This window comes from Pseudozyma flocculosa, assembly GCF_000417875.1.
Source record: "Pseudozyma flocculosa PF-1 unplaced genomic scaffold scaffold00002, whole genome shotgun sequence".
NCBI lineage: Eukaryota > Fungi > Basidiomycota > Ustilaginomycetes > Ustilaginales > Ustilaginaceae > Pseudozyma > Pseudozyma flocculosa.
This window is the reverse complement of record NW_006920870.1, coordinates 1,127,800-1,155,762: the sequence shown is the minus strand read 5'-3', so window position 1 is coordinate 1,155,762 and position 27,963 is coordinate 1,127,800. Positions and strand designations below refer to the sequence as shown.

Sequence of the window (27,963 nt, the reverse complement as noted above, 5' to 3'; positions counted from 1 at the left end):
GGTCCGGGTGGAGGAGGAGGTCCTGTTCCGATGGAACGTCGTTTGCGGGGCACCCCGCACCGCCACGTTGTCATTTGTGCTGTTCCATGAAGCAGGCTGTGCTTATGATGGCCTTCGTTCTCTTCCGCTGTGTGCGAGCACCGCCCTGTGGATGCGCGCAGAGCAGACGTGGCATGACGGAGGGCCAGAAGAGTGTGGAGCGTGCTGTGCATTCTATCGAGTGTTCCTGGCCATGGAAGCTGAGCTAGGATGGATGACGGGACCGTGCTGCCGATCGAGACATGTCCTCCCCTTGGCCAGCGCCCTGGAGATGGGAGGAGTGAGCGGGGACGGAAACGAGAGACTGGCGGGCATCCATCGCCTAGCTTTCTGCCCATCATGTCTTCAGCCCCGCTGCGATAGCACGTCCGGCTGGGCGGACGTTTCCTTGGCCGGGCGGACGCTGCCTTGGCTGGGCTTCCATGACGACGACGCACGGCTGGCCGAGGTGCAAAAGGTTGGCCGCGCTTTGCTTGCTGGGCCAAGCAAGCAAGCATCGACTGCCGCACAAGCCGGGTCAAGTGTTGGCACCTGGCCTCCCGGCCTAGGAGATGCTGGCGGCGCCCCTTCGCTCCCCTCTTGCTCGACTCGTGAGAGGTCAGGGCGGCCCGCGGAAGCCCTCCGATGGCATCGGCCAATCGCCCGTGCCTTGCCTTGCCCGGGCCTGCCTGCCATATGCCATCCGGGCGGAGCGGCGGGGTTTCGGGCGGCAGAAGCCGAAAAGCGCGCGCGGTCTGGCAGGGGCGTGGACCCGTTTTCCGCGGAAGACGTACGTGCGTGGTTGCGTTCGCCGTGCGTTGGTTTCGCTTGCAGCTTGCTTGCTGGCCCCCAGGCAGGGTGCTGCCGCTGCTGCTTTGCTTGCTCGCTGCTTGCATCTGTCTCTGCAAACACACGCCGAGAAGCGGGTGACGCAGACGCCGTCTGTCGATCCTCCGCTTGCCCGCCTAGCCTCCTGTTCGGGTGGAGGGGCAGCGCAGACAGTCCGGCCGGATGGACGGCGCCGGGTCGCTAAGTCCGTACGTCGTTGGTCGCAGCTGGCTGCGCCCGGAAACTTTTTGCCCTGGCCGCCCCCCAAAAAGTGGCCGCCAGGCAGGTCGACTTGTCAGCCGGATGCAGTCAGCCTAGGAGCCAGATCCGACCCGCGCTCGGAATGAAGCGCTCTGGCCCCTGCTTCGCTACCGGTACGAGCTGGCATGGACCTCCAAGCAAGCAAGCAGGTGCGAGCACCACCTAGCCGTGTACCACGGGCATGGCACCTTCGTAGCGTGACGAGGGCGGGCGGACCAAGGCTAGGCCTTGGCTGGCGGTCAGGGCAGTCAGGAAGGCAGGCAGGCAGGCAGCACAGCGCAGCGCCAACGGAGAAAAATTGAGAGCACGCGGCGGTGCAGCCGGCCAAGCCTACCTGCTGCCACACAGGGGCGGGTGGATGTGTGAGCGCCAGATAGAGAGGCCAGGCAGGCCGGCCAGGCGGTTGACGTGAGCTGCCCAGCCTACCTACCGGACACCTCGGACCCACCGGACCAGCCGCTGCCTTCGACTTCTCTACCGCTCGACTCTGCTCGCCCCACCTCCCTACTCTCGACCACCACGACCATCATCGGAGCTCCTCGTCCCTCGTCAACTTGCCCACCTCCTTTGCTCCAGTCTCGATTGCGCGCTCGACGGTGCACGCGTGCCCCCCGTCCGCCCACTGCTCCACCGAGGACCTCCTGACACTCCCTCTCGGCCGCAGCTGCCAAGTCGCCGCACCGTCGAGCTCAGGTCCCCCCTCGAGCACTGCCGACCATGGCTTCATCGCCACCTCCTCAGTCGCCGCCACGACTCCAGCGGGCTATGACCGAGCACCCTTCGCCCGGCCGCGAAGGCTCAGCGGCCCGTCTAGCCTCTCACGCCTCTATCGAAGACATCATGGGCCACGAAGGGCCTTTATCACAGCGGCTGCCCGACGGCTCAGACGCGCAGGCCTCTTCGGCTGCCCTCCGCCGCGATCCTTTTGCCGCCACGACCAGCGGCCCTCGCTCTCGCGCACGATCAATCTCTTCCAACGGCGTGTCGCTCATCGCAGTCCCCTCGAGCCTCGGCGTGACGCCCCTCTCGCCCGTTGTGGATGACTTTCTCCATCACCCTTTTCGTGGCCCTGGCACCCCCGACTTCACCCTCACTACGGGCAAGCGCAATGACCATGACCGATCCAGGACAATGGCAAGCCTTGGCCAGGGGCTCGAGGTCCTCAGCAATGTCGAGCGCTCCGGCTTCGGCGGCGCCTACCAGGATGACTCCAACGCGGCGAGCGGATCTCGGCCACGTTCTCCGAGTGATGCCTCAGATGCTCAGTCGGACGACTCGACGGACAAGAAGAGGGCCATGCCAAGGAACCAGTTCCTGCAACGGCCAAAACTCGCTGGCCTGCGCTCGTTCATCTCGTCGTTCACCAGCGGCGCAAACCAGGATGGAAGCCCGGCACAAACGCCACAGGACGAGATGCCCGCGGCCAAGCCCACATTTCCAGCTTGGCAGGCAAAGGTCCGCCCGGCACAGCCTCAGCCCCTGGTCATGCCTGCAGCACGGCCGGCGGGTCCAGATGGCCTCCGCGGCTTCAATGCCGACAGCCCTCCGCTGACTCCGACGAGCGATCTGGACGAGGCACCCAATTACGAGCAATCTGGCAAGCTGCCGTCGATCGTGACACCTCGACAGGCGCGGCATCACGGCGCTTCCAGGCATCCCTGGAGCGCCGCGCAGGCCAGCTTTGATAGCGGCAGGCCGACCACCACGACGCCGCCGTATCCCAACCAGGCACCCTTCACGCCGCCGTTGACGACCTCGTCGGGCCGATCCTCGCCAATAGCGTCTTCACGTCCCTTTTCGCCCCCGACACGGCCCGAGTCGACGCTCAACATGCAGGGAGTCCTGCCTTCGCATCTCATGTCGGGCTTCTCGAGCCGGCCGCCGACGCCGACGTCGACCCATACGACCTCGTCCGAGCGCTCCTTTGGGCGTATCGGCGCTGCCAAGTGGGACAGCGACAGCTTCCGGATCGACAGCCTCGGGCGTACCCTGGCCGCTCTCCTGCCGAGGATCCAGATCAACATGAGCTCGTGGCGGATCTCGCTGCCGCCGATCCGGCCATACCTGCCTCGCCTGGCCTTCCTGGCCGTCATCTTTGTCGCCGCCACGAGCTGCATCGCGTTTATGATCTCGACGCTGCCCCTCACGCTGCCCAAGCACATCACCAGCCTGACGCTGGCCGAGATTCGCGACATTGCCTTCAGCCTGAAGCGGTACTCGGAGAGCAGCGCCAAGGCGCACACGCACACCCTGCTCGTCATCTCGGCCCTCTTTACGTGGAAGCAGTCGTTTACGATCCCCGGCAGCCTCATCATGAACGTCGTCTACGGCGCCATGTACGGCACCTACATGGGCACCGTCTACACCTCGATCTTCACTGCGGTCGGCGGAGTCTTTTGCTATCTCCTCTCGGCACCGCTGGCGCCGCTCATCACCTCGCTTCCCGGGCTCGCCAAGCCGCTGGACGCGATGCGCAGGGCCCTTTCTCCCGGGCGGGCGCACGCATCGGGGCGCAGCGTCATGATCTCAAACTCGCGCGGCAGCGCCGACGGCGCCGTCTGGTCGTACCTGCTGGTGCTGCGCGTGCTGCCCATCATCCCGTACGGGCTGATGAACATCGCCTGCGGCGTCCTCGGCGTCCCGCTGCTGCCTTACGGCGTCACGCTCGCCGTCGGCTCGATCCCGTGGAACTTTGTCACCTGCCAGGTGGGTGACCTGCTCCAGGAGATTGTCGAGGCGCTGCCCGTCGACGACGGTTCAGGGCTCAAGAGCGGCGGCGGCGGCGGCATGAAGGCGATTGCGAGCCACATCTGGAACCGGGACATGGTCATCAAGCTGCTGCTGCTCAGCATCGCCAGCCTGATCCCGATGGCGCTCAGCCGATACCTCAAGCACCGGCAGAGGCAAGAGGCCGCCGAAAACGAGGGTTACGAGCCGCTATCGACGGCCGAGGAAGACGAGCTGGCGTCGCGCCGCTCGGACGAGGAGAACGACCACTCAGGATCCAGGAGGTCGTCACGCATCATGGCCATGCAGCAGCGCTCGCCCACCACATCGGCGACAGCCATGCCGGCCTCGTCGAGCGGCGCCGACTGGTACTCGACTGGCAACCACCTCACTGTCGAGCGGGCCGGGCACGCGAGGGAGGGCACCGACGCCTCGACTGCCGCCAAGAGTATGTGGCTCTGACCGGCGTCGGCGTTCCTCCGGCCTTCCACGATCATCACGGTTTCCAGCAATGCCCCACCCGCTGCCGCTCCCGCTCCCGATCCGGCATCACCACTACCACCTTCTGGGCATCTTTGCCCCCTTCCCCCCTTTCTCATCAAGAGGATCGCATCGCATCGCCCCGCCTCGCGCTCAGTATACCAAATGCTCCTCGTCGTCTCCTCTCTTCGTCTTCTCTACACCGCTCTCCCCGGTCTCTCTACTCCTCATCTCCTGCACTTTCTTCCTTCTCTCAACATCCTAGCATGGACCTTCCTACCTGCACTACCTCTGGCACTGTCCCACACACACACGCATACCGCCCGCCTCGCCTCACGAGGTGCATCGCAAGCAATCCAGCAGCAGATCCCCTCTTCCTGCTCTGCGTCCGTCGTGATTTGGCTGATGGTGGTGGGATTGCTGGCTGCCCCCCCGCCATGGTGGGGAGGAGGCGGGAGAGAGAGATCGGAGATGCGATATGCGATGGATAAGTAAGAGGGGGCGACGGGAGGGTATCGAGGTTGCGAATGCTCGCCGTCCAGCAGCGAGCGAGCGAGCGAGCGAGCGAGGGCCGTGGGCTCTAGGCGTCCCAGTTGCGCACAGCTTCTTCGACAATGGGTCGGACGACTTTGCGTCCGGCGTCTTCGCGGTAGTGTCTCCATGCCATCCTGTGAGTGAGCGCAGAGCGGACGTGGAGGACGAGGAGAGGGGCAGGGAGGGAGGCGACGTGCGTTCAGAGCCTCGTCTACTGGATCTCGCAAGGTAAGTGCAGGCCGACGATGACACAAGCAGGGAACCCACCTTCGACCACGGAGCTCGTCGGCGCGGTGCCACTTTTCCACCTTGAGCGTCTCGTCCGCCTCGATGGCCCTTGAGACGGTCTCGAAGAGCGAGTTGGCCTGCTCCTCGTCGATGCGTCGGTCGTGTCGGACGACGAGGATAATCTCGCGGATCTTTTGCTTCTTCATCGTCCCCACTCCTCCATCCTCGTCTTCAGGCTCATCCTTGTCCTCATCGTCCAGGATAAACTGCTCGACGCCGTCGTCGTCGATCTTGACCTTGTACGAGTTGAGGCAGAGGGAAATGTCGGCACCGATCTCCGCCGTCCAGTGGTCCTCGATGTCGAACCACGAGGCTACCTGCTTGTGCCTTGTGCGCTTGATCTGCTCATCGAGCGGTACCGGCGTCGAGGCGAAGCCGAGGTGGACCGCGGGCGTGCGGGGCGAGATCGTATCGACGCTGCCAACGAGCGGAAACGGCAGGGCAACACGAGGGGTGCGAAAGATAAGCACGGACTCAGAGCGCGGGCGCGGAAAGCCTTTCAGCCCCCCGCCAGCGGGACTCACACATCTCCCTTCCAGTCCCTGCGCAGCAAGTCTCGCACGTTGAGGTGGTCCAGGTCCTTCTTGGCCTTTCCAAGCTCAGAGTCTAGGCGATCCATGACCTCGGTCAGCGACTCGTTGTGCCAGTTGCTCCGCTTGAGCACCCGCTCCGAGACCTCGCGATCCAACGGGACGCTCTTCTTAGGGTTGAGGCCGTCCGAGTCGATGGCAATGGCGTCCAGGATCAGCTCGTAGACCTGGGATAGGGCGCGCACGTTGGCACGGGATCAGCAAAGTGCTCGTGCAGGGGAAGGAAGTGGAGCCCCGCGTCAAAAAGGCTGGAACGGCACCTACCTCGTGCGGCACGTGGTACTCTCCGGGCGGCGACGGCAGCGCTTCGAGCTCGTCGAGCATCTGCTTGGCCACGAGCGTGGTGCAGCTGGCAGTGGTGCCAAACACGCGCGGCTCGGCGTTGGGTGCGGCGCCGCGATCGGTATGGTGGTCAAAGATGCTGAGGATCTTGGCGCCGTTCCAGACCCGCAGCGGGACCGGGTGGTCGACGAGGACGATGCCCTCGACCTTGGGCGCCAGCTGCACTGGCTTCTCGGGCAGCTCGTCGATGGTCAGCAGGTCGCGGTGGCCGGACGACATCTTGATGTTGTGCAGCGCCAGCTGGTTCTCTGGACGCAGGTCGAGCGCGTCGGCGGGCGTCTGGAGCAAGGCGACGACCTTGCGGGGCTCCGGGTGGTGCAGGGTGGAGTGGGAGAGGTGATAGGCCCACGTCAGGGCGGCCGTCATGCTGTCGAGGTCGCCGCCCTCGTTGCCCATGACGAGGGTCCACTCGTCGACCCTGCCGTCCCTCCAGTCGCGGAGGAAGGCGTGCTTTGTCGCCTTGGACCACTCTGAAAAGTGGCCGACGCCTTCCTCGAGCGCCCAGTAGTCGGACGGGTAGGAGACGTGGCCGAACGTCTCAAAGCCAGATCCAGGCGCATGGAAAGCGGCCTGCTGGCGGGACGTCTGGATGCCAAAGAGTGGGAAGGACGAATCGATGTCGATGTCGTGGCTGCTGCTGCTGCTGCTGCCGGCGCCGTTGTCGCGTCCGCTGGTGCCTCTTCCAGGTGCTGTCGGCAGCGCGGAAGTGGTGGCGTGAAACAGGGCAAAGAGGGCAGCGACGCCGATGCTGCCGCGGACGAGGTTCACCATGGTGTTGCAGGAGGGTCGCTCGAGGTGGTGGGTGGGAGGACACCCGCTAGGGGTTGCGGGGTCGGCCTTGTCCCGTCCACAGGCAGGACGTTTAAACGCGGCCCCCGCAACGCCGCTAACGCGAAGAAAAGAAGCCAGGCTAGGCCTCGATCTGGCACCCTCGACCCTGGCCACAGCCGTGTCCGCGTCTTGCCGAGGCATCTGGCGTCATTCATGTGCCGCCGTGCTGCTGCGCCTCGGAAACAAGGTTGCAGGCAGAATAAATCGCCACCTACCGTAACGGGCAAGGCAGACGGCAGGCTAGGGCGAGGTGCTGGACGATATACAGTACGTGCAAGAGAGACGCCTCCTCACCGCCTGGCTAACCAGCTTGGCGTGTCGTGAGGCAACCCTGCTGGCGCCAGGCGGCAGGGCCGACGAGCCCTGGCCATCCGCAGCCGGGAGAGAGGAACAGCGAGCGGCAGGCTCGGATGGGCCGTCGATATGCAGGGGCACCTGGCAGCCCGCTTGGTTCAGGCAGCTCGCTCGACGGCGCAAGCAAGCCAGCAGGCAAGCTTGAAGCCCAGCCCAGCCTGCAGGTCGGCGGGCGGAAACAAGCAACCGTCGCGGGCGGCGCCTCCGACGGCCTGTAGCCGGGCGACCGTTGGCAGCGGACCTAGCCGAACAGTTCAGGCCTTTCGGGAGAGCCAGACGACGACGCTTGGGCCCATCCCAAGCCAAGAGCGAACTGGCCAGCTGGTGCTTACGTCAGAGAAGTGAGGGTCGTGACCGCCCGGCATGGCCTGGTCTGGTCAACGACGGCTCCGAGGTGGCGTCTCTCGGGCCACACGGCCTGGTCGGGCCAGGGGCGAGGACGACGACGATGATGTGGAGCCCCAAAGCAAGCAGGGCGAGGCATGGCAAGGGCCAGACCCTCGTCTGTTTGCAAGGCTGGCTCGTCCGCTTGCCCGCTCGCCCGCTTGCCCGCTCGCTCCTCGGCCTGTCTCGCCAGCCTGCCGCACGTCACGGGTCGCCGCACGCTTACCCCACAAGCTGCCTGGCCAGGCCGGCTGTTCCGTGGCCTGCGCAGCCTCGACCGGCTAAGCCATGGCCTGCGGGGCCCTCCCTCACTCTCCTGGGACCTCTGGTTGGGGGCCGAACATCTCGGGACGAACCCGAGGTACAAAAAGCTCTGGGCCTCGCTGCACGGCCTGCACCGTCCGACCACCAGCTTGCCATCGTCTTGTCGCCACCCTCGTCCATATATCTTTGCCCTTGGACCACTTACTCGCTCAAGCACACACATTATCCTCGACTACGCCGATCGCCATGACCGTCCTCTCTCGTCCCAGGAACCTCGTAGCCGGGTGAGTGGCGGGCCGTCTGCAGCGGGCTGCAAACGGCACCAGTTTGGCAGCAGCGGCCGACGAGCACCTCACGTGCTGACGCTCGTCTCGTCCTCTTCCTGCTTGTCTTCTGTACCGCTTGCCCGACGTTTGCAGCGCTGCCGTCCTCGTTGCCTCCTTCTCCGTGCTTTCGGCCCGCCGCGCCGCTCAGGTGGCCTCGCGCGAGGCTGGCGGCAAGATTGTCCGCCCCGAACGCAGTGGCGGCGGCATCTGAGGCCATCTGCATACTTCGCCGCCGAGGCGTCGCAAAGTCGTGAGTCCCTCGAGTCTCCTCCCGGTCGTGGCACCGTGATCCTTCCGAAAGCCGCGTCTGACGCCGTCAGACATCGTCGCCTTTATTGCGTCCACAGATCTCGCCCCTCGGTGCCAGCACCCGCGTCGATAAGCACCGTCGTCCAACGACGTGGTGCCTCCTTTCGCCCCCTTTGTCTGCCCTCTAGTGTTCCCTTTGCTGCCGTGTCATGCTGGTCCGATCGATGTCACCTCACGAAGCCGCCGACTGTATCAATTTGACCCGTTCGATGTGCTCCTTCGGATACCGATTGTCGTCTGCGAGATTGGTGTGCGAGCCTGCTGCTTTCATTCTGACGTGTCCTGTACGAGAGCGCCGCGATGTCTGATCACCTGAGCCTCCGCTACACGCCTCCTGCCCTGACTGCATCTCTTCGGCCATCGCATCTCCTAGACCGGTGGCTGTCGCGGTACGAATCGAATGGCTGTCGTCTGCGCTGGACGTGGTGATGGAGCCGAGTGCGGCCGTGGATAACACCGGGTCGGGACGAGGGGAACGTGACTGGAGCAGGAGCGATGGTGACTGGCGATGGTGATGGTGGTGGTGGTGGCTGGTGCGCTCGATGGCTGGGCCGTGACCTCGGGAGTTGGGCCGGGGCCCTCTATCTCTATTTTGCTCCGAATTTCGAGTTGTGAAAAAGGGACGGCCATGGTCAGCTCACACGCACGCAGCCACACGCAGCCACACGCAGCCACGCTGCGTTGGCCCGCTGGCTTGGCCCGCTGGCTCGCCTGGCCTGGGCTGGCCTGGGCTGGCCTGGGCGGGCGGCAGAGTGGAAAGGCCAAGAGCACAGGCAGGCGCTGCTTGTGAGCGCTGGCGGGATTTTTTTCGCTTTGCCTTGCCCGGCCAGGCTTGCGGGCGGGTCCCTGGCACCAGCTCAGAGTTGCCAGACCGACACTCGAGGCCCGAAGCCAGCCAGACCAGAGGCCCAAAGCTCCTCTCATCAGCAGATGGAGCCACATCAGCAGCCTGCCTGGTAGAGTGTCGTTGCCCTGCAGCATTGCTCTGATCATCCTTCTGGCATCCCACACCTTCGACCTCTGTCGCTCACACACGTACAACGCGCACGAGCACACCTATCGCAGCCACAATCTGTCGCCCAACCAGACCATCACGTCGTTGCCCGACGCTACACCTACCACTCTCGAGCACCCGGCATACGCCTGACTCTGCACCGCTGCAGTCTGCGACCAACACCATCGGAAGCCGCCTCGTCTTTCGACCCTAGAGAGAGCCACGGAGAGTGACCTCACCTGTTCCTTGCACGCCGTCAGCATCCGACCGCCTTGCCCGCATCGAGCACGTAGAGACTGGAACCGGGAGGAACTCGATCAAAGGCGTCCACGCCACGCCACCTCCTGTCCTCGCAACGCCTCGACAGCCCATCGAACCCCTCCTCCAGCCCAGCACGCCCAGCATTACCGAGTCCGTCCTGTGCCACCTCACGCCACACCAAATCCGTCTCATGCCGGAGTCGGGCGCCTGACACCGGACCGAACAGGAAGTGACAGTCAAGGGTCCGGGGTGAGTTCACAGGCACTTGCCGGGCGACGGGCCAACGGGATGAATGCACAAAAGGCCCCGGCAGGGAGCGAAGGTGTCGCACTCTCGGGCCGACCCGAAGCAACCGCCGTATCCTCTTGCGGGCGCCCGGGTGCGGGCCGAGCTGGCTGCTCCCTGTCCGCTGCCGAGCTCGCAGCATGCGAGTCGTCCTCAACTCACGTTGCGCCCTGATCTTCTCGCTTTGCAACCCACCGCAGCAGCTCCAACGGCCAGACAGAGGCGACGACTGTCCCGAGCTAAGTCTTGCCAGACCGAGTCTCTCACTCGGTCAACCCGTACCCTGACGGGGTCCGGGAAGGCCCGTCGTTAGCGCGATGGACGAAGCCAATTCCCTCAAGCAGTCGGCCAGCCGGTTCGATAACCTCGACCCGCACAACTTGGATGCGACAGCGAGGCTCTATTCTTCGGCGCTCGCCGTGTCGCCGCCCTATTCGGACCTCAGCCTCGACGAGAAGCTGCGAAAGATTGGACGGCCCTTGAAGGTGAGTCTGAGCGAACCCCGAGCAGGTCGCCACTTCGCCTGCTTTGACCGCCTGGGGTGACCGACCTGCTCTTGCAGTGTGAAGGTCGAGATGAGCTGGCTTGGCTCGAAGCCATCCATCGCAAGTTCACACCAGCGTTCGAGGAGATTCACGAGCATGGAATTTGACAACGCTCGTCCTGATTGGCGCCACCCTGCATCCACCGCAGTCTTTGCCACGAAGAGCGTCAAGCGGAAAGTCTCCCATACAGGAACGCGGGCTGCCCGCCCTAAGGCAGGATGATGGCGACGCAGCGCCATCGCCATCGTCAAGCGTGCCGTTGCAGGGCTCGCGTTCGCCACGGACCCGACAGCAAGGGATGGCAGCCGCAGAAGGGGATGCGGCCGATCTGAGCGGCAACTCGCACCCTTCCCCTGCCACCCCGACACACGTCCCCACTCTTTACCCGGACGGCTTCGATAAGGCAGCTTCGCGCACCGCCGAAGAGGCTCTCGTCGACCATCTGTCGGAAGCCGTGCTGCGGGCCAACCTCGACACCGACGAACGGCCCAGCGCGGCCGCCGAGACGGCGAACTTGGCCGCCGCGGCCACCGAATCGGACCCGACGACCTTCAAGTTTACTGATCTGCCAGTGTCGGTGCAGAACCAGGGCTTCTACTACCGGCAGCGCATGGCGCAGATCGTCCTCTCCTGCGCCGACGAGGCAAAGGCCGCTCACTTCGCCCTCATGAGCCGGTACTACATGAAGCCTTTCGAGCAGCAGGCCGGCCCACCCCCGGCTCCACCGGTTGAGAGGGCCAACAGGATCCAGGAGGTGGCTGCCTCGACTGTATCGGGCGACGACTGCTGCGGCGACGACAGCGATGGCGCAGACGACTCGGGAGCCGAGTTCGCCTGGCTGGAGAACACGGGCAACAAGAAGAAGCGGAAGAATGCGCGGTCTACCGAGAGCGCCGAGATGGCCTCGGCCCATGCCATGAGTTCCCTCTCGTCCGCAGCTGCTGCCGGCCTGCCGGCAGCCAGCGCGCCACCAGCTTCGACGACGAACCGCTCGACACTTTCCGGCGGCGCTGGCGAGGGCCTCGGACTCGGCCAGGCCCTGCTACCATCCGATGCCAGCTCCAGGTCTGCGCCCTACCTTCCCATCGCCAGCAACGACGAGTACGAGCGAGGCTTCGAGCGGTTTCCGACCGCACGCGAGGCTGATACGTACGCGCCCCTCCGGCAGATGCCATACAAGCTGAGGATACCCTACTCGAGCCGCGCCAAGGCGTTGCTAAGGGAGAGGCTGCGGGCCTACTTCCGACGGGTCCGTGCCCAGCGAGCGCGGCAGCGAGAGGAGGAAGATGAGGCAGCCAGACAAGCCGAGGCGCAAGAGCTGGCAGAGGAAGCCGAGAGGCAGGCGCGGCTAGCGGCCGAACGGAAACCGCAGAAGCGTTTGACAAAGGCAGAGAAAAAGGCACAGGCGCGCCGAGGCGGTGCAGGCGGGCCCAAACCCATGTCAATTGCAGCTATCAAGGCGGCGCGCAGCGACGCAAGCCAAGCTCAGGGTCTGACGCAGCCGGCCCAGGGCTCGGAGGCCCCCGACGGCGCAGCCTCCGGCAACAAGCAAGCGGACGCGCAGGCCCAGGCGGTGGAATCGGGCCCAGCCGGCGGGCAGCCGGGCGAGGGCATCAAGAAGGCGGACTCGGAAGACGAAGTGGAACTGCTGCTGGGTTCGCGGGCGGCCCATGGTCTCGTCTCGCACGTCGACGCCCCGCGAAGCAGTTTCGACTTCAACGTACGCTCGCCCATCGCGGACAGCCTCGAGGCCCTGCGGGCTTCGATGAGCGCCGTCTCGCTCCAGATCAACAGCTCGCTCGGGCCACTCGGGCCCCTGGATGGCACGCTTGCCGACGTCATGGACAAGGCCGCACGCGAGGGCAGCGCCGACCTCGCTCGCAGGAACCCCTCGGAGCCGTACAAGAGCCTTCCCGCCTCGAGGTCTGCCTCGTCGACCATTGCCCGTGCCGGGACTCCCTCGACCGCCCCACGCACCTCCTCTACGCCGACACCGAACCGAGGATCGGCGCCGTCAAGTGCGACAGCGGCGGGTGCGACGGCGGTCAGGCAGACGCCGGCGAGCGCCTCGAACCCGAGCCCAAACGTCAAGGCGCGAGCACAGTCGACCAGCCACAGCCACAACGCCGCCGGCGCCAGCGCCGTTGCCGGTACAAGCATCAGCTCCGGCGTTGGTCCGACCACGCAAACAGCGACGTCGCCCCCCCTGCACTCGCCGCCGCCCAAAATGACGCGGCGGAAGAAGGCGACCATGAACAACGTGCACCACCGCGCCAACTACGTGCCCTCCCGCATGCCCTCGGACGGCCCTCGCAACGGCGGCAAGGCCCACGGCGAGAAGGAGCAGCCGCCCGGCCTCGACCACCCGTCGACCACCTGTGGCCTCTTTGACGGCGAGTGGATGTGCGTGTTCTGCGAGTACGAGCTGCTCTACGGCGAGCCGCCGTTGATGTTCAGGGCCTGCCGCAGCCGCAAGAAGATTGTGGCCAACCGCAAGCGGGCGCAGGCGAGGGCGAGGCGCGCAGCTGAGGGTGGCTCCACAACGGCGACTGCCGGTGGAAGTCACCATCACCACCACCACCAGTCCCACCATCACAACCACCCGCACACGGACCATGCGCACGACAGCTACGAGACACCCAGAAGGAAAGCAGGTAGTGGCAGCGGCGGTACCAAGAGCGCTCATCGCTCGTCGCGGACCTCCCAGTCGAATGCGAGGGAGAGGTGCTCGTGCGGCAACTCGATCCACGAGTCGGACGAAGGCTCGTCTGCCTATACGCACTCGACCCCGGGCTCGCCGCTGATCGAGGCGAGCAGGAACGGTGCGCATGCCGGCCACTATCACGACGATGGCCATCACCACGACGCTTACTACCAGGACAGCCACCACCACAACGGCTACGGCCATGGGCACGACGACGCGACCCACTCGCCGTCTTCAGAGCATCGCCATCGGCAAGAGGCAGCGCCTAGTGGCAGCGGCGGCGTCGGCGGCAGTGTCAAGAGCAACGGCAAGGCCAAAGCTGCCCCGCCGGCTCCCGCCTTTGATCCCAACGACTACGCCTCAGTGTTTGCCGCCATGACCAAGGACAAGGCGAGTCAGGCGGCCATTGCGCGCTACATTGCCAGCGGCGGCAAGACTACGCCTCCGCCGGTGATGTTGCCCTCCCGCTGAGGCGGCGGAGCCAGCCCTCGTCGAGCGAGGCGATTCGACATCTGAGCCGGTTGTGCCCTATCGACGGGCGCGCTTCTCGCGACAGATGCCAGGATGCGCCCGCGTGTCCATCTCGACCTCTCCCTCCCCCCCTCCAGCATTGCCACGTCATTATCCCTCGCCCCATTCATCCGCTCCCACATCAGCTCTCGCCGACCAACCAGCCATGACTCCCTCGCAGCGTCCGTCTCCCTCCCACATGTTGTCCCGAAGCAACGCCACCACCACCACCCTGTCGTCGAATCGTGTTCAACCCTCCCCAACCCCTCGTCATCATTCCACGTCCACATCCATGTCCAACACCATCATCCACCATCGTCGTCATAGTCTCGACCCGTCGCACAATCAAACAAAGCATGGTCCCTCGTCACCCCTTCTGTGCGTATCTCCGAACCCAATCTCGTACCGCCAAAGCACACACGGGCGCAAGCGTGAAAAGGGGAAAGGGGAGGGGGAACAGCACGGTGACGCTTGTGATGACGGAGTGACGGCGGTTGCGGGTAAGAAGGTGGGTGAATGATAGGAGGGGAGAAAGGAGCTTCCGAACCTATTGGATGTGATCCCGAGACTGGACGGGCCGAGGGCACGCTGAGCCCGATCAAAATGAGGGGGTCGAAAGAGGTCTAGGGGGTGCAGGGGAAGGAGACAAAGGGAACGGTCGGAAGATCCCAAGAAGGCCGGCGGATCGGCGCGGGGAGGTTGCGGACCCAGACGAAGGGATCCCTCTTACCCGGCGCGAACCGAAGGAGAAAAATATATGGCGGCTAGGAGGAGAGGATCGATGCGCCGCCGACGACCAACGAGAAACCAGCTCGTTGGAACATGTCGCGGCGGTGCAATGCCATGCCGAGGCAGAGGAGTAGAAGTCGAAGAGGCCGAGAAGGGGCGTTGACGAAGTGCCGGCCTCGTCCACACATCGAGCAATGCTGAGAGCGAAGCAGGTCAAGGAGCGACAAACGACGGAGCGGGGTGGCTCTAGTGCTCGATGAGCTTGAAGTGGATGCCGTCGAGGACGCCCATGCTGAGGCTGTCGAGCTTGCGGAAGAGGCCCTTGGTGGCGTCGTAGTGGCCCCACTCGCAGCCCTCGCAGTAGTCCCGGATGGTGGCCGAGACCATCTTGCCCTCTGACGGGGCGGACGCGAGGAAGAGAAGAGCGAGCGATGTCAGTAAGTGATAGATCGGCGGTGGGCGCCAGTGCGACCAGGCTGGTACCAAGGCCAGCAAGCGGGGAAGTTCGAGAAGCTGGACTCACTCCAGTGGATGTGGACCGTGTCACCGCACTTGCCGTATCCGCCATTCTCCTTGACGGCGACGACCATGTCGTTGTCGGTCGGGGTGGGGCCGCCGCAGGCGGGGTTGTCGAGCTGGTGGCCGGCGTAGTAGGTGAGCTTGCCCCACTTGGAGACAAAGTTGCGCTTCTCGAGGTCCTCGCTCGACGACTGCTGCTGGACGTGGCGTGCCTTGCGCTCGTGGGCGCGCAGGCCGAGGTTGACGAGTCCAGACTCGTGCGTGTCGCGGACGGCCAGGGCGGCGTCGTCCGAGACGGGGGTGGTGGCCGAGACGGTGGCAACGGCGACGGCAGCCAGGCCGAGGAGCGCGCTGCTGAACTTCATTCTCAAAACAGGCGGGGAGGTGTTGGCGGTGGAGCGAGGGTCGTCAAGAGAGAGTGGTGGTTACTCCGGGGAAGGGGCCGTGTCGGCGAGTCAGATGTTGGTTCCGAGATGGAGTGAGAGGGTCGAGAAGGGAAGATCGGGAGCGGTTATGAGGGAGAGAGCAAGGGAGGGAGTGAGTGGATAGAGGTGATGGTGGAGAGGGAGCAAGCAGGGAGCGGAGGTCAACAACAGGAGGGGGGAGAGGGCGGTGTGGCCCGGCTGAGGGACGTTCTCTTTCAGGGGGCCAGGCGGAGGCCCCGAAATCAGAGCCTCCATGTGTCTTGAACATGCGGCGCAGCCGGGTGGGGCGGTGTGCTGTGGCAGAATCCTCCGGCGGCCTTCCATCGTAGCTTGCGCTGCCTTCCCCCGGCCAGCCTACCCTCCTCATCGCCTCGACCGAACCCGGTGGCCGCCATCGCACCGTGACGGGCGAGCCGTGACGCCAAGCAATCTGCCTAAGCCCTCTGCACCACCGGTAGCGTCATGGAGGCGGCCGCCGTTGCAACGAGCGATACTCTGGTAGCATCAGCAGGAGCCGTGCGTGCTGATGTCGGCGGACACGCTATCCGGCTGCAACCCTAGTGCTCCGCAGCATGATCATGACGGGACATCCGACGACCGTGAGAGTAGGCCAGGACCCACCTGCCTTGCTTGGGCTGGCATTGTCTTCGACGCGCCAGCGCGCTCTTTCAGCCGTAGGGGGTTCCGGTGTATATACAGTACGTAGCGTCGCCGCAGCAAGCCACGCCCATGTATGAATACATGTAGCGCGGAAGAGGTCCGGCGCCCTAATGCAGCGCTACATGTCTTTATGTTGGCCGGACTGCTGCGTCCGGACCGTCCCTTTGATGGAGCCTTACGACGGCTCCCCTACATAGCGTGGATCGACCGTCGCCGCGAACAAAGGGGGCGGCCGGGCGGTCAGCAGGCTAAGAGCCTCACGGTTCGATTGATCCCGGCGCTGCTGTAGGAAGCCTTCTGCCGCTGTCGCCCGATGATCTAAGTGTTACGGCCTGGGGCTACGCCGCAGAGGATACGGCACAAGCAGCATCGTACCTGTATGTACCCTCGGCGATGTCGCTTGCAGCTTCAAGAGCAAGATCGCGAGGGCAGACAGGAGGGCAAGCAAAGGCCAAGCAGGCGGCTGGTCAAGAACGGTACGTACGTACGTGCGTGGAGTCAAGGGCCGATAGAGGCAGACGGGGCTGTCTCAGGGCTCGCCCAACTTGGACAGCTGCACGCAGGGCCGACGCTCGCCGGCGGCGGTTGAAACTTTCAACGCGGCCGGTCATCATGCCCGCCCGCCGGTGCCGCCAGCCGGGTGGACCGCTGCTTGCCCCTTTCGCCGCTTCCCCGAGGCACTCTGTTGTCACGCCCTCCGGCGGCGGGGGGCTGGGGCGCTGGGGCTGGGTGTCACGCCCTCACTCTCGATCTAGCCATCCGAAAAAACACACACGCGCAACCCGTAAACAAGGACGTCAACCCTTGCTTCATCGCTCGTCTTCAACATGCTGCTGTACGGATACTCCCCTCAGCGTCCTTGGGAGAAGCTCTCTGCGATGCGGGAGCGACGGTGCGACGAGATCGAGACGCCTTCCCGATCGGCGAGGTGCGCAGGGATCGCCGTTCCTGGGCTGGAAGCCTGCCGCTGGGTGCCGGCCACGCTACCCGTTCGGCTAGAAGAAGCCTTCTCTTGCGTCCTCGGCTGGAACACGACCCGACAGAGAGGCTAGCGGCCCGGTGAGGAAATTGTCGATCAGGTCGGGCCACTGCTTCGCTCGTGGGCGAGATTCTGAATAGCGGCTACGTGACGGGTGTGGCAGACTTTGACGACGATGGCGAACAGACCCATGGTCATGCAGAGGTCAAGGTCAGTAGGGTCGGGGTCGAGGTCGAGGTCGAGGTCGAGGTCGAGACCGGAAGGAAAGCCGGCGGGCTACTACTCGCGGCAGATCGACGGGCTGCGAGAGACCGGCTCCGAGCGTTGACCAACGAGAACAATCGGGATGCTAAATCGGGTTGCTCCATCAATCGGGCTTATTGACTAAGCATCGGTCAGCGCTGTGACTCGACGGCCCACTCAAAGTTTGTTGTCGCGGGTGCAGCCCAGGCCGTCGCCCCGGAAACGTAAGTATCCGACACGGCAGCTGCTGCTGAGCGTTGCAGACAGCCTGATTGGCTCGACAGGCACCAGGAGGGCGAGAGATAGGGTACCGGCAGCCACCCGTGCGTGGGGCGGGGTTTGCCCAGCCTGGGGGGTGGTCGGTGCATCTCCACTTTTTTTCGACGTCGTCGGTCGCTGCTCCGCTCCGCCCGCCCGCTTTCTTCCAGACGGCGTAGACGACAACTTTCCGCACCACCACCGCCACCACCGCCGTGTCTACCACCTCCATCCGGTCTGACACCTCCTTTGCACGCTGTTTGCCATTTCAATCTTCCGCTCTCTCCGCCTCTCCGTCTCCGCGCCCACCCGCCTCTCCTCCCTGCTCTCCTTTCGAGGTATTGCCACCATGTCTGCCTCTCAGTCGACGGCGATCCTTTCCGTCTATGACAAGACCGGTCTGCTCGAGCTCGCCAAGGGCCTCCATGCCAAGGGCGTGAGGCTGCTCGGCAGCGGTGGCACCGCCAAGATGGTCCGCGAGGCTGGCCTGCCCATCGGGTGAGTGGCGGACCGATCCGCGGCGCCGTTGCAAATGTGCGCGAGATGGCCCGCAGCTCATATCGATGCCTTTCTGCTACTCCACCAATCACGATATTCGCCGCAGCGACGTGTCGGACATCACAAAGGCACCCGAGATGCTCGGTGGCCGCGTCAAGACGCTCCACCCTGCCGTCCACGGCGGCATTCTCGCCCAGACGTCCAAGGAGTCGGACCGCGCCGATCTCCAGGCGCAGAACATTGCCCCCATCGACATTGTCGTCTGCAACCTCTACCCTTTTGAGGAGACGATTGCCCGCGAGCCTGCGCCCACCATCGCCCAGTCGGTCGAGGAGGTCGACATCGGCGGTGTCACGCTGCTGCGCGCCGCCGCCAAGAACCACGAGCGGGTCTGGATCCTCAGCGACCCTAAGGACTACCCGCGCTTCCTCGAGCAGTTTGACCAGACCGGCGCCGAGGCCCAGGCCAGCCGCAACCTGCTCGCCGTCAAGGCCTTTAGCCAGACGGCCAAGTACGACGAGGCGATCAGCAACTACTTCCGACAGCAGTACGCCTCGTCGGCCGGCGCTTCGGCCACCGGCGTCGTCCAGCAGCTGCCCCTGCGCTACGGCGCCAACCCGCACCAGAAGCCCGCCCAGGCCTTTGTCACCAAGGGCGAGATGCCCGTCAAGGCGCTCGCCGGCTCGCCGGGCTACATCAACCTGCTCGACAGCCTCAACGCCTGGGCGCTCGTCAAGGAGCTGGCCGAGGCCACTGGCCTGCCCGCCGCCGCGTCGTTCAAGCACGTCTCGCCCGCCGGTGCTGCCGTTGCCGTGCCGCTGAGCGAGGTCGAGGCCAAGGCCTACTTTGTCGATGACCTCGGCCAGCTGAGCCAGCTGGCCACCGCCTACGCCCGTGCCCGTGGTGCGGACCGCATGTCTTCGTTCGGCGACATCATTGGGTTGAGCCACGTTTGTGATGCCCAGACGGCGCGCATCATCGGCCGCGAGGTGAGCGACGGTGTCATCGCGCCCGGCTACGAGCCCGAGGCGCTCGAGATCCTGTCCAAGAAGAAGGGCGGCAAGTACTGCGTGCTGCAGATGGACCCGAACTACGAGCCCGACCTGGTCGAGACGCGCCAGGTCTACGGCGTCTCGCTGCAGCAGCGCCGCAACGACGTCAAGATTGAAAAGTCGCTCTTCACCAACATTGTCTCGGACAAGAAGGACGTACCCGAGAGCGCGCTCCTCGACCTGACGGTGGCCACGCTGGCGCTCAAGTACACGCAGTCCAACAGCGTCTGCTACGCGCTCAACGGCCAGGTCATTGGCCTGGGCGCCGGCCAGCAGTCGCGCATCCACTGCACGCGCCTGGCCGGGTCCAAGGCCGACAACTGGTGGCTGCGCCAGCACCCGCGCACCCTCTCGCTTCCCTTCAAGAAGGGCGCCAAGCGACCGGAAAAGAGCAACGTCATTGACCTCTTCGTCGAGGGCACCGTCGAGGGCGACGACATGGCCAACACCCAGGAGCGAAAGGAGTGGGAGGCCATGTTTGACAGCGTCCCGCCGCCGCTCTCGGTCCAGGAGCGCAGGGAGCACGCCGCCAAGCTCAAGAACGTCGTCGTCGCCTCCGACGCCTTCTTCCCCTTCCCCGACAACGTCCACCGCGCCGCGCGGTCGGGCGCCGGCTACATCGCCGCGCCCGGCGGCAGCGTCATGGACGACGCCTGCATCGAGGCCGCCAACGGCCACGGCATCGTCGTTGCCAGGACCAACCTCAGGCTGTTCCACCACTAGAAGTGTGACGGCTGTGGCTCGAGGGCGCCGCGCCGGGCTTTGTAGAATAGAGAGGCGGCTCTTGCCCGGCCTTCTCCCGCGTGATACCGACCCAACCGACGAACGAGATCAAGATGGCTGCCCCTTTTGGCGGAGCGTGTGTGTCTGTCTAGCTAGTCGAGCTTCGAAGCTACGCCGCGTCCCTCGGGGCTCCTCCTTGCCCCTCTTCGTCGTCGTCTTCATCGTTGTCGTCCTCCGAACTCTCGACGCTGCTCTCGCTGAACCGATCCTCGTCCTTCCTCGTATCGTAGCTTCTATCGTCCCAGCTGGTCCCGTCGCCCCATCGCGCGCTCCGCTTCTTCCTGTACTCGATCCGCTCCTTCTCCTCGTCCCACTCTGCCGGACCCCCTGCGCCCTCCACTTCACCAGAGGTGCGTGGCTCGTCCTGTTCGATGTCGCCTTGCCCTCTGTCCAGCCATGTCTCTGGCGTGGCGCCCGCGTTGTCATCATCATCGCCACGGGGCGTCGAGATGGCCGAGTCCAGATCAGTAGCCCGACCCTTGTTGGCCGCGCGAGTGTCAAAGAGGTATCGGCTGTACGTCGGGTACGGCTTTGGCCGTTGCGGCGCCGGCTGTTGCCGCGTGCTGTCGGACTCGGCGTCGATGCCGGGCGTCCCGACATTCGAGTCGAGCCCATTCGGGTGCAGAACCTCGCCCTCATCGTTGTCCCTGCCGCGGCTCGTCGAGGCTTTGCCCGCCGCAGAGAACGAGGTGAATCCGTTTCCGACCGTCTTTGAGCTGAAAAAGTCGTCGTTGTCGGTCCCTTCCGACACGCTGCCCGCCGTCGGCAGGGGCTCCTTGCTGCCGTTTTCTCCACCGTTGCGTCTGGTCCTCCTTGCGACGCTGGAGCCGTTGCCGTTGCCGTTGCCGGCCGCTTCCGCCTCGGCGGATCGGATCGCTCTCCGGCACTTTTTGCGGCCCCGCTCGATGGCCTTCTCGAGGCGTATCCGGTTCTCGACCATGTGAATCTTGGGGAATGTGACAATCTGACCCACGTCAATCATGCGGGAGAGTTCCTTGCGGTCCGGGTCGGTGAGGATGCGCACCCAATCCCACGCCCGGGTCTTGGGCCAGATGGTCACGGCACCGCCAAACGGCTGCAGGAAGACGCTGCTCCAGTCCTGTCCCAGGATGGCGGGCAGGAGATCGAGGTCGCGAATGATCTTGAAGTTCATCTTGAGGTGCAGCTTGAGCACGTGCTCGGCAGCCGAAAGGACAAAGCCTCCTCGCCATCCCTTGCCCTTGCGGTGCGCCGTGGGTCGACCGGGCGCGCCCTTGGAGCCAAAGTGGAAGAGGTGGACGTGCGGGTTGACCTGGGACACGATCGGGTAGTTGACGTTGAAGAGCGCGTGGAGGTCCTGGAGCGGGATGTCGACGCGCAGGCTGCCGTCCTTGAAGCGGTGTCCCCAGTTCCACGGTATGATTCGACCGTCCCTGGTCTTTTGCATCAGGCAGACGGGGTTGAGGATGCCCGGCACGGCCGCTGAGGCCAACAGGCTCGACCAGATGACGCAATCTGGCGCGGTGATGTAGTTGAGCAGCTTGACGGGTGAGTGGCGGTCCGAGGGGATGACGCTGATGCACAGCACCTTGCCCGTGCGCTCGTAGGCCTCCTTGAAGGTCATCGAGCCCAGCGTGAAAAAGGCGCACTTCTCGGCCCACGACACGGTGTCGAAGCGGGCGCCCGTGTGCCAGGCGCGACGGGCCCACACGCTGATGGGCTCCTCGCACGCCGTGATGCGGTCCGCCAGGGCGGGCACGAGAAGCTTCTTGAGCTCCTCGTCGGTCCGCGTGCACGTCAGCGCCGCAATCAAGCCGCCGGCCGAAGTGCCCGTCACCACCTTGGGCAGCAGGTTCGAGTCGAGCAGCGCGCGCACCACGCCGATGTGGTAGTAGCCAAAGCTCGCCCCGCCGCTGAGGCAGAGGGCGCTGCGGCCGAGGTTGCGCGAGACGGTGCGGTAGAACTGCCGCTTGACCTCTGGCGTGATCTTGTCGGTGCTTTCGACGTAGCGCAGCGCCAGCTCGAGCTCGCTGAGGTAGCTCTCGACGAGGTACTTGGTACCAAAGAACGTCTCGCTGTAGAGGCGGAAGTTCTCTGTGCCGGCGAAGTTGTTGCGCAGGCAGAGGTCCAGTACCCCGAGCAGGTTCTCAGTGTCTTCCTTTTCGCGAAAGGCTGACGTGGCGGTTCAAGGGCAAATGTGGCAAATCAGCGCGGTCGTCCTGGCATGCCCATCGCTAAAGGAACGGAGGCGTGCTTCGCTGCGCAACTCACCTTTGAGCGATGCCTTGACCTTCTTGACAAGGATCCAGTCGTAGAACCCGCTGGCGTCGTCGGTCTTCCACGCCTCGAAGCCCATGAACTCGTCGAGCTCGAGCGCCGCCTCCTTCCACTCTCCGAGGGTGGTCGACTTGCGCATCCTCTTGCGCAGCTCTCCCTTCTTTCCCCTCCATGCGATGGCGTACTCGATGACGTTGACAATCTGGCGGATGATGACGTACGCCGCAAACTCGAGAAAGATGGTGAGAAAGATGCCGATGAGCAGCGGCCACCTGAGCGTGTGGTAGACGAAGCCCTCGCGCGTTCCGCTGTCGACGGAGCGTCGCTTCTTCTTGCGGTGGACCTTTTCGCGGATGGGGGCAAAGTCGGAGGCGGCGGCGATGCGGCCCACCTTGCGCGGGTTTGAGGCCTGCGTCGACGAGGGCTCTGCAGGGTTGGCGGACGACGAGGCCGACTCCTGCACCGACGCGATCGAGTCAAAGTGGTTCGAGGGCGTGTCGACGGGTGACTTGGCGCCGGGGCTCTTGAGGCCGTTTGGGAAGCCGAGCATGGACCAGGTCGAGGAACCGGTGATCTGGCTGGCGGCCGCGGCCGAAGCGGGGAGGTACTCGGACTGGCCGAGATCGTGGCTGAGCGCCTCGCGGAACGCCTCTACATGGTCGGGGATGGCATACTGGGCGGTGAGGAGCGGATCCAGTTCCGGTTCGGCAGCTTCCGATCGAGGCGAGAGGAGGTTGAAGGCGCTCGAGCGCCGGCGCCTGGGAGTTGCAGCCGGGTCAGACGCCGTGTCCGCGGCGGGCGACGGATGAGCCGCACGGCGGCGATGAAAGAGCGATGCCATGGCGGGCGAGCCGGGGCGCGAGCGGGTGACAGTCGTCTAGTTGTGGAACAGCGTCACCGACGGGAAGAGGCGAGACGAGTCGTGTTCTGGTGGTCAGCGATGGCACGCCATGCCAGAATGCTCGATGGTATGTGGTGCTCGATGGGACGAATGCGTGCGTTGGAGGGAGACGAGGTGGTGGTCGAGAGGCAATCTTGACTGACCGTCAATGACGGGGGGAGTAGGCGAGCTGGTCCCGTTTGGTTGCCCCAACAAGTCGAGCTGCCAGCAGAGGATGGGTGGGGTTCGAGCCGGTGTCTCGCTCGCAGCCGCTCGTCGGTTGCCAGGCCGGCAGCCAGGCAGGCAGGCCACGCCTTGCTCGCTCCACATGCGTTTCACGCCCGGCTGGCCCGCCCGCCCGGCTGCCTTGGCTGGCTGGCTGGCTGGCTGCCGCTGCTGCCTGCTGCGTCATTTCCGGGGGCCGCAGGCAGGCGCAGATGCAGCATGTGGAGGCAGGGAGAGGGCAGACAGATAGGAGAGACGGGTGGCCTGCCCGATTCGCTACCGCCACCTCGCTCGTCCCGAGGACGACGACGACAACGTACAACAACAATGACGGCGGCTGTGGCGGTGGGCGGCAACTCAAGGCTGACACTCGCCACCCGGGCAATACCGGTACGCATGGCAACGTCGCATTCCAACAGGCAGTGGCCACGGGTCCTCAGCGCGCGATCTGTACATCGTAGTCGCGCAGCATCTCTGCGTCTTTGAGCTCCTGCTCCAGCTCTCGGATGGCGGCCCGATCCGCCCGGATGCCCTCGGGCGACTTGGCCGAACTGCTCCTCCGCTGCGCCCACCGCGGCATGCCCTCGCGGTTGGCCGTGCGGTTCTGCTCCCTCTCGTCGTGGATGCTGGCCGCCTCGTCCTGCCGGGCGGCGTTGGCAGCCGTCTGGTCCTCAGCCTCAAAGACCGCGTCGCGTTCCTTGCGTCGCGCCACCGGATCCCAGAACTGGTGCGTCACAGTCTTGACCCCGTACGCCTGGGGCGAAATCTCGACGAGCTCCCCCTCGCGCACCTGCGGATCCAGGAGAAGCCAAAGGGAGGGGGATCAGTGACCTGAACTGCACCGTCACTTCGCGGGACACGATGTCTCGCTGCACCCACCTGAATCGAAGGGATCTCGTGGGGTTGGAGGCCCTGGTAGTAGGCGATGAGGCAGCGCAGCACCGACGACTGGCCAATGATGAGAACGTCGCTCCTTGCCCGCTCCAGCTCAAAGATGATTGGCTCCAGACGGACCTGCAGCGTCGACGGGGGCAGAACGTGGGTGAGCGGGTCCGTCTCTCGGACAAGCGCCGATGACTTGCCGTCCGCCGAGCACTCACCGACAGGTCGTGGTAGCTTTCCGCGCGCGGGAAGCGGTGCGAGTAGGGCTCGCGCAGCTTTCGCTCCCACTCGTCTGGGTACCGCTTCCGGATCTCCTCCTCGCTCATGCCGTCCACGATGCCCGGGTTCATCTCGCTCAGCTGCGACCTCTCAATCACCTTGAAGCCCTTTTCGGTGAAGGGGTAGGCCGTGTGCGATGACCTCCGCCTTGCCGACGTCCATACCTCGAGCGTCCTCAGCTCCTCGCCCGGTCCATGGCCCGGCTTGTCGCGCCGCGCCTCGGTCTCTTGGCGACTCTCGCCGCGGGCCTTTTGGATGCTCTTTGCCGCCGCGTCCTTGCGCAGGGTGACCACGAAGTTGCACAGCTCGTCGGCATAGTCCCAGCCGAGCGACGAGAGGTCCGCATCTGCCTTGTATAGGTGCTCGATGAGGGCCTCTCCAGCCCTTGCAAAGTAGATGCTGTCGGGCGAGCGAGGAAGAGGGACGCGGGAGGATGGCAGGTCAGTGCACGTTGCTCGCAGCATATGCAGCCGATGCCGTAAGCCGCTGCCACTCACGTCCTCTGCCGGTTGTGGATGTTCATCAAGAAAAAGACGATTCGACTCTGCAGGTAGCCCTGGATGTTGTTGACCACGACCTGCTCCCCGACGTTGATCAGCTTGATATAGGGAAAGGACGGGTTCTCGATGGGCTCGTAGAACTGCTCATGGCCCTTGATGCGGCTGTAGAAGTCCTCGACCGCCCGCTCCGGGTCCCACCCGACGTACTGCGCTCAGGGTATCGTCTCGCGAGTCAGATAAAGGGCACCCTGCAGGCATGGACGGCATCTGCAGCCAGTCGACTCACATCCGGACTGCTGAGCTTCACACTCCTGACGTTGGCCTCGACCACGGCCGGATCGGTACAGATGCTCTCTGGGTGAGCGGAGGCATGGAAGCGGGAGTCGAGGTCAGCCTGGTCCTCTGTCGGGTTGCCCTGGCGCAGCAGTCGCAGATGAATGCTCACCGAGAAACATGACGTGGATGCCCAGCTTGCCAAACTTTTCGCGGATGGCATACCTCCTCGCCTGGCTTCCGTTGTTGGCATCGTAGATGACGACCTGGCCGCCCTGGTCGTAGTAGTCGACGACGGTCTCATCAAACTCGTCGAGGATGCGCTTGCGCAGCGCTTCGGTCTCTGCCGACTTTGGGCCGCTCTTGAAGTAATCCTTTGGCATCACATCGACGCGGCCGAGGACCTTGCGGCGGTGGTCGCCGAGGGAGAAGACCTTGGACTTTACGCCGAGCCATCGCAGGTATCGCTCGACGGCGTGCGAGAGGTGCGTCTTGCCTCGTGCGGGGAGGCCGACAGTGGCAATGAGGATCTTGCCGGCGTGGTAGAGCTGGCCCGATGCCGTCGTGTAGAGCGGGGCGGCCATGGTGGCGGACGGATGGCGGCGGCTGAGTCAAAGAGCGCGGCGGATGGGTGATGCGGCAGGGCACGGAGGGGGGGATTGACTGGACCGCCAACGCGGTCAGGTGAGGGCGGGCCGTGAGCGGGGTAAGGGTATGATGATGTCTCGGGGGGCGTCGCCGATGCAAGAGGATAGCTGGCGCAGAGTGCGCGGGCGACGATGGCGGCGTAGTGGCGATGGAGGTCGTGGTGGAAGGGAGGCCCAGCTGGCGATCAGGCGGGAGTCATGTCTGCGGACGTGCCGCGCTGCAGGTGGTCGGGGCCTCCGCATCTCGCTCCCTCGGTCTCTGAGCCTGGCCAGGCGGCCAAGCCGAAAGGTGGAGCAAGAGAAAAAAACCGGCTGCAGCGGCCAGGCCAGGCCAGGCAACGCACGGGCGCGCTCAGCCGCGGCCAGGCCAGACCGGGGTCCGCATGTACGGCCACGACCGGCCACGATCTCTCTGGACTGCTCGCAATTCGATGCCCTTTCGGTGTCCCATCACTCGACGCGGTCCAATGCCGCCGTCTCAGTCTTTTCTCTGAAGGATTCCCCAGGTACAACGGGTGCAGCGGATGGAGGGCAGGGAAGGGTATAATGGGAATGCATCGCCTTCCATGCTGGACGACCGGCCAGCCAGTCGGCGTAACATCACTACGAGTCTACTCGTCGTCGTCGTCGGAATCGCGGGCAAAGAAGTCATCGCCCTCGACGCCATGTTCCGCGGCATCCTCCTCGTCGTCAGGGTCGTCAGAACCCTCCGACTTGGCTGCCTTCTTGCCAGGCTGCCGCCCTGGCGTGCTGGCGCTCGGCCGGTCGCTTGCGCGGATCTTGTCCTTTCTGTCGGCGGCCTCACCGCTCTCGAGGTCGATTTCGGGCTGGTTGCTCAGCTCAGACTTGGCGACGGCCTTGCGGATCTTGTCCAGGACAATAAAGGCTTTGGCGCGCGTCGCGTCGGTTTCATCCGCGCTCGGCACCTGAGGCTCCTTGGCGCCGTTGGCAAACAGGCTGACATAGGCGAGGTCCGGAGGGTAGCGCTGTGGGAAAGTCGTGAAGGGCAGGCAGGATGAGGTTCAGCTGTCCGTACAAAGGCAACGGCGGCGGCAGGCCACACTCACGAGGACGTAATGCAGCAAGCACCGCAGCTCCGTCAAGACGACCTCGAGGTCCTCGATGCTCGGCTTCCCATCGTCGTCACTGTCGGATCCGCTGGCGTCAGAATCGCTATCGGATGCATCTGATGCCTTTGATGCCTTCTTTTCGAGCTGCTCGATGGCCTTCTTCGTCTGCTTGATCTTCCGCACGAGCTTTTGGCGCTCGAAGAACTTGACCTTGTGGTAGCGAGCCGACACGTTCTTCTCCTCGCGCGAGCTCTGCAGCTTCTCGAGGTCGGCGGTGAGCGCCGCAAGGCGCCGCTCGGCCTCGATCTTGGTGCCGGGGGCGAGATTCTCCTGCGGCCGGGAATGGCGAGGGAGCAGGCCAGAGGCGACGTCAGATTCGTCCTGAGGCTGCGTAGAAAGGACGCACGGCCAGCAAGGGGGGCAGGCTCACCTTTGCCAGCAGGCGCTTGGTCTGGCGGATGGACGACTTGAGCTTGCCTGCGCCAGGGATGCCCTCTAGGCTCTCTGGCCGGGTGTAGGCCTTCTTGTTGGGCCTTGCGGGTCCATTGCCGGACGGGTGCTTGCGCTTGCCGTGGGCGGGGCCCTTGCCCTTTGCTCCGCTCTTTGCGTCGTCGCCGCGCTGCGGCTTCTTGCCCTTGCGATGTTCGTTGACGGCCATGTCGCTGTGCTGCTGAAGGTGTGCGTGGAACGCAGTGGTGGTAGTGTGCTGAAGGCGGGGCAAGCCGATGAGACAAGAGTGCGGCAGAAGGCAGAAGGCAGAAGGTCGAGGAAGAGGCAGGTCAGGGTGCACCCTCGCCGTCTGGAAATTTTTGGAAAACGGCGGTCGTGGAGGTTGAGCGCGACCAGGCAACTTTTCTCGGGTCCGCCCAGAAGGCACCGGTTTGAGGGAATTTGGCGGGCGCCCGCTTTGCGCGATTTTCGCCCCTGCGCGAATAAGTGAGCCGGCCTGCTGCCCGCCTGCTCGACCCTT

At 64.7% G+C, this 27,963-nt stretch overlaps 9 protein-coding genes across 9 annotated transcripts; 4 read left to right on the top strand and 5 right to left on the bottom strand.

Moving 5' to 3' along the window:
- Window positions 1–1,824: 1,824 nt before the first annotated feature.
- On the top strand, window positions 1,825–4,296 carry PFL1_01030 (uncharacterized protein; the record flags this gene model as incomplete). Its single annotated transcript, XM_007878530.1, has 1 exon — window positions 1,825–4,296. The coding sequence occupies one exon, from the start codon at window positions 1,825–1,827 to the stop codon at window positions 4,294–4,296; it is 2,472 nt and encodes an 823-aa protein (XP_007876721.1).
- Window positions 4,297–4,894: 598 nt separating this feature from the next.
- Window positions 4,895–6,839, bottom strand: PFL1_01029 (uncharacterized protein; the record flags this gene model as incomplete). The annotated part of the gene is made up of 4 exons (XM_007878529.1): window positions 4,895–4,982; window positions 5,116–5,553; window positions 5,661–5,893; window positions 5,991–6,839. The coding sequence occupies 4 exons, from the start codon at window positions 6,837–6,839 to the stop codon at window positions 4,895–4,897; spliced, it is 1,608 nt and encodes a 535-aa protein (XP_007876720.1).
- Window positions 6,840–8,147: 1,308 nt separating this feature from the next.
- On the top strand, window positions 8,148–8,438 carry PFL1_01028 (uncharacterized protein; the record flags this gene model as incomplete). Its single annotated transcript, XM_007878528.1, has 2 exons — window positions 8,148–8,185; window positions 8,321–8,438. The coding sequence occupies 2 exons, from the start codon at window positions 8,148–8,150 to the stop codon at window positions 8,436–8,438; spliced, it is 156 nt and encodes a 51-aa protein (XP_007876719.1).
- A 1,955-nt stretch (window positions 8,439–10,393) lies between these two features.
- Window positions 10,394–13,796, top strand: PFL1_01027 (uncharacterized protein; the record flags this gene model as incomplete). The annotated part of the gene is made up of 2 exons (XM_007878527.1): window positions 10,394–10,561; window positions 10,770–13,796. The coding sequence occupies 2 exons, from the start codon at window positions 10,394–10,396 to the stop codon at window positions 13,794–13,796; spliced, it is 3,195 nt and encodes a 1,064-aa protein (XP_007876718.1).
- Window positions 13,797–14,810: 1,014 nt separating this feature from the next.
- PFL1_01026 (uncharacterized protein) lies at window positions 14,811–15,448 on the bottom strand (the record flags this gene model as incomplete). Its single annotated transcript, XM_007878526.1, has 2 exons — window positions 14,811–14,959; window positions 15,088–15,448. The coding sequence occupies 2 exons, from the start codon at window positions 15,446–15,448 to the stop codon at window positions 14,811–14,813; spliced, it is 510 nt and encodes a 169-aa protein (XP_007876717.1).
- Window positions 15,449–17,997: 2,549 nt separating this feature from the next.
- PFL1_01025 (uncharacterized protein) lies at window positions 17,998–19,921 on the top strand (the record flags this gene model as incomplete). The annotated part of the gene is made up of 2 exons (XM_007878525.1): window positions 17,998–18,146; window positions 18,253–19,921. 2 exons carry the CDS (start codon window positions 17,998–18,000, stop codon window positions 19,919–19,921), a joined length of 1,818 nt encoding a protein of 605 aa, XP_007876716.1.
- A 169-nt stretch (window positions 19,922–20,090) lies between these two features.
- Window positions 20,091–23,078, bottom strand: PFL1_01024 (uncharacterized protein; the record flags this gene model as incomplete). The annotated part of the gene is made up of 2 exons (XM_007878524.1): window positions 20,091–22,132; window positions 22,232–23,078. The coding sequence occupies 2 exons, from the start codon at window positions 23,076–23,078 to the stop codon at window positions 20,091–20,093; spliced, it is 2,889 nt and encodes a 962-aa protein (XP_007876715.1).
- Window positions 23,079–23,778: 700 nt separating this feature from the next.
- PFL1_01023 (uncharacterized protein) lies at window positions 23,779–25,860 on the bottom strand (the record flags this gene model as incomplete). The annotated part of the gene is made up of 6 exons (XM_007878523.1): window positions 23,779–24,132; window positions 24,222–24,356; window positions 24,443–24,902; window positions 25,001–25,209; window positions 25,290–25,357; window positions 25,449–25,860. The coding sequence occupies 6 exons, from the start codon at window positions 25,858–25,860 to the stop codon at window positions 23,779–23,781; spliced, it is 1,638 nt and encodes a 545-aa protein (XP_007876714.1).
- A 674-nt stretch (window positions 25,861–26,534) lies between these two features.
- On the bottom strand, window positions 26,535–27,651 carry PFL1_01022 (uncharacterized protein; the record flags this gene model as incomplete). Its single annotated transcript, XM_007878522.1, has 3 exons — window positions 26,535–26,909; window positions 26,991–27,323; window positions 27,424–27,651. The coding sequence occupies 3 exons, from the start codon at window positions 27,649–27,651 to the stop codon at window positions 26,535–26,537; spliced, it is 936 nt and encodes a 311-aa protein (XP_007876713.1).
- Window positions 27,652–27,963: the final 312 nt, after the last annotated feature.